Raw genomic sequence first — 2,500 nt, 5'->3', positions numbered from 1 at the left:
GGGAGAGAGAGGAGAGAGATGAGAGAGAGGGGAGGGGTGAGAGAGAGAGAGAGAGAGAGAGAGAGACGAAGTGGACCGAGAGGGAGCAAGGGAGAGAGAGAGGGAGAGGGAGAGGGAGAGGGGAGAGGGAGAGGGAAGGAGAGGGAGAGGCGAGAGGGAGAGAGGAGAGGGAGCAGAGTGAGGGAGAGGGAGAGGGAGAGGGAGAGGGAGAGGGAGAGGGAGAGGGAGAGGGAGAGGGGGGGATGGAGAAATAGGCAGAGAGAGGGAGAAAGGGGGGGGGGGTGAGAAGGAACGGAAGAGAGGGTGAAATGTGGGGAAGGAAGCTATAATAAATAAAGAAAACAGGAAATGTACACGAAGCAAATTGCAACCATATTAATAATCATGTTGCTTCCATTCTTCTCTTTAAGATCTCTCCCACTCCCCCTCTCTCTCTGATAAGAATTCTACAGCACAATACCCTGTAGTGCATAGATGCCTCGCCCTTAAATACAATCGATGCCCGACGCGCCCGGACGGACCATTCATGTTTTAACAAGAAAAGACGACCGGAACTTTAGAGTGAAGACAGAGGAAAGTGAGGACACAGTGAAACCATCATTGACAATCAATACCAATGAAAAGATGCTCCACACTACAACCTGCCGTAGGTCATTGTTTGCGGTCGTAGTAATGAGCTAAAGTTTACACCTGAAGCTGAATGAAAGCTATTTACAACCGACACTCCTGTACGACGATTTCTCGAGCGGCACCTGGCAGCGTGTGACGTCATCGTGTGGGTCTTCCGAGCCAAAGATTTACTCACTCTGCTCGGGCACTCGAGCAGGACACATCTTCCTTGCCGAAGGGAAGCGAAAAGAACTTACAGTGCAACCAAATACTTATCGTCTGGTGTGGAAACAAAATAAATTGAAATCAAACCCCCTGTTCACTGGACGCTTTATTATAGTTAATTAATGACGTGGACATTTACCTCATCTTTCTCAATCTTGATAAATCCTAAAGCCGCGATCTGCCTGAGCTTCTCCTGAGCCTCTTGGGTTTCCATGTCCTTCGGGTCGGGTGGAGGCGAGGTCATGCCTAGGCCACGGGCCTCTTTCTTGAAGGCTGGGCCTCGCCCCGGGACGGAACAGCGGCCGAGCTGTGCCTTCAGGAGCGACGGTGTCTCCACTACTCTCCCTGCGCTGCCTCTAAGGACAGTCGATGTATTTCCTGTGGTGTTCGAGGTGGCCATGCCCTTGGCCACCACAGTGAGCCCTGTTCTCTCGCCCTCCATGCCTTGCGCCCTGATTGGAACCTTCTTTGACCTCATCCTCTCACTGCTACAGTGGTTGAGGTTGTTCCCGCAGCTCCTTTCATCTCCGTGGACTCTGGCAGGACGGCTTTCGGGATCGGCGTGTCGTGCAAATGACCTTTCTTGGCTTATACAGCAAATTTACTTCTTTTTATTTACATCGAACTTGGCTTGTATCATGGAGCTCAAACTTGTATCCAATATTTAACCGCGTAGATTTTACATTCGGCCATGGGCATGTTACCTCCTCTTTATTTTAATTCTTCACCATCAATTACTTCCACGAACAAGTGAAAGCCGTAATCATTTGATGCTGATCCCGGGCTGGGTGAGCGGCTGCTCTGCCTCCATCAGCCGAGCACGTCCCAGCATGTCGCCGCCGCCGCCGCCGCCGCACGAGCAGCCCCGCCAAGCCATGCACTGCGCCACACCGACCGACCGACTCGCTCGCTCGCTCGTTCTCTCTCCTCCGCCAACGCGACTCTCTTGCCCTACGAACACGTGTGCTCCTCCAAGCGAGACGGAATCAGTTCAGCGGAGAAGGAAAGGGATGAAACACAGGAGGAGAAATGAAGCAACGGGGCGAGGCGGGGAAACGGTCACAAATAACTTCTCACTACACCACAAACGCAAACTTTCAAAGCAACGAACTTCTGCCAACTAGACAAGTATGAACCAGAGGCCGACAAGTTGGAGACGACCATGTTTGCTTTTCCGTAAATAATATTTCAGGCTAGCCCAGTGTGTACCACGCCCGCTGTCATCCTCTATCATATGGAAGACATATCCGTGAAGCCTGTGAAAATTCTCAAAGTACCGAAAGCGAAGCAGGAGGTACACGAAATAAACACGATAAAGAAAAGCAGGTAACACGACGCGAAAGGCCGGCCGTCTAGCCTCGCGAGAGGTCTCGACCATTCACGTTCGGGACGAGTTTCCACATGTAACAACCTATTGCAGGGTCTTTTCGCTGGTTCCCCTGCACTTCCTCGCTCCCTCGTTTCGTGTCCGTCGTCGTGCCGCCCCATATACACTGACTATCTAGTAGTTCTCTAGTCGCCGTGGGGTAAATGCACGAGGATTGGAGAGAAAAGATGATTTTTTATTTTCCCCCCGAGTTTTTTCTTTATCTATCGTGCGACTACTGTGAGTAAGACTGCTTACGCCAGAAAAAACCCCCCACTCATACAGACATCCCTCACCACC

The 2,500-nt window shown here is 51.5% G+C and overlaps 1 protein-coding gene across 2 annotated transcripts in view; it reads right to left on the bottom strand.

Annotated features, from left to right (window-relative positions):
- LOC122252374 (uncharacterized) overlaps positions 1–2,500 on the bottom strand; it is a 44,144-nt gene that overhangs the window by 29,944 nt on the left and 11,700 nt on the right. Inside the window, exon 1 of one of the 2 annotated variants that reach the window (XM_043014820.2) lies at positions 974–1,957. The exons of the other annotated variant lie outside the window; for it this stretch is intronic. Coding sequence (XP_042870754.1) covers positions 974–1,312 — 339 coding nt within the window. The 5' untranslated portion in view covers positions 1,313–1,957. Of the gene's footprint in view, positions 1–973; positions 1,958–2,500 lie in introns of those variants that run through there. 2 annotated transcript variants of the gene reach the window in all.

Source organism: Penaeus japonicus, unplaced genomic scaffold (genome assembly GCF_977035675.1).
Source record: "Penaeus japonicus unplaced genomic scaffold, GWHDUDI00000001_assembly GWHDUDI00000042, whole genome shotgun sequence".
Taxonomy (NCBI): domain Eukaryota; kingdom Metazoa; phylum Arthropoda; class Malacostraca; order Decapoda; family Penaeidae; genus Penaeus; species Penaeus japonicus.
This window is presented reverse-complemented; position numbering and strand designations above follow the sequence as displayed.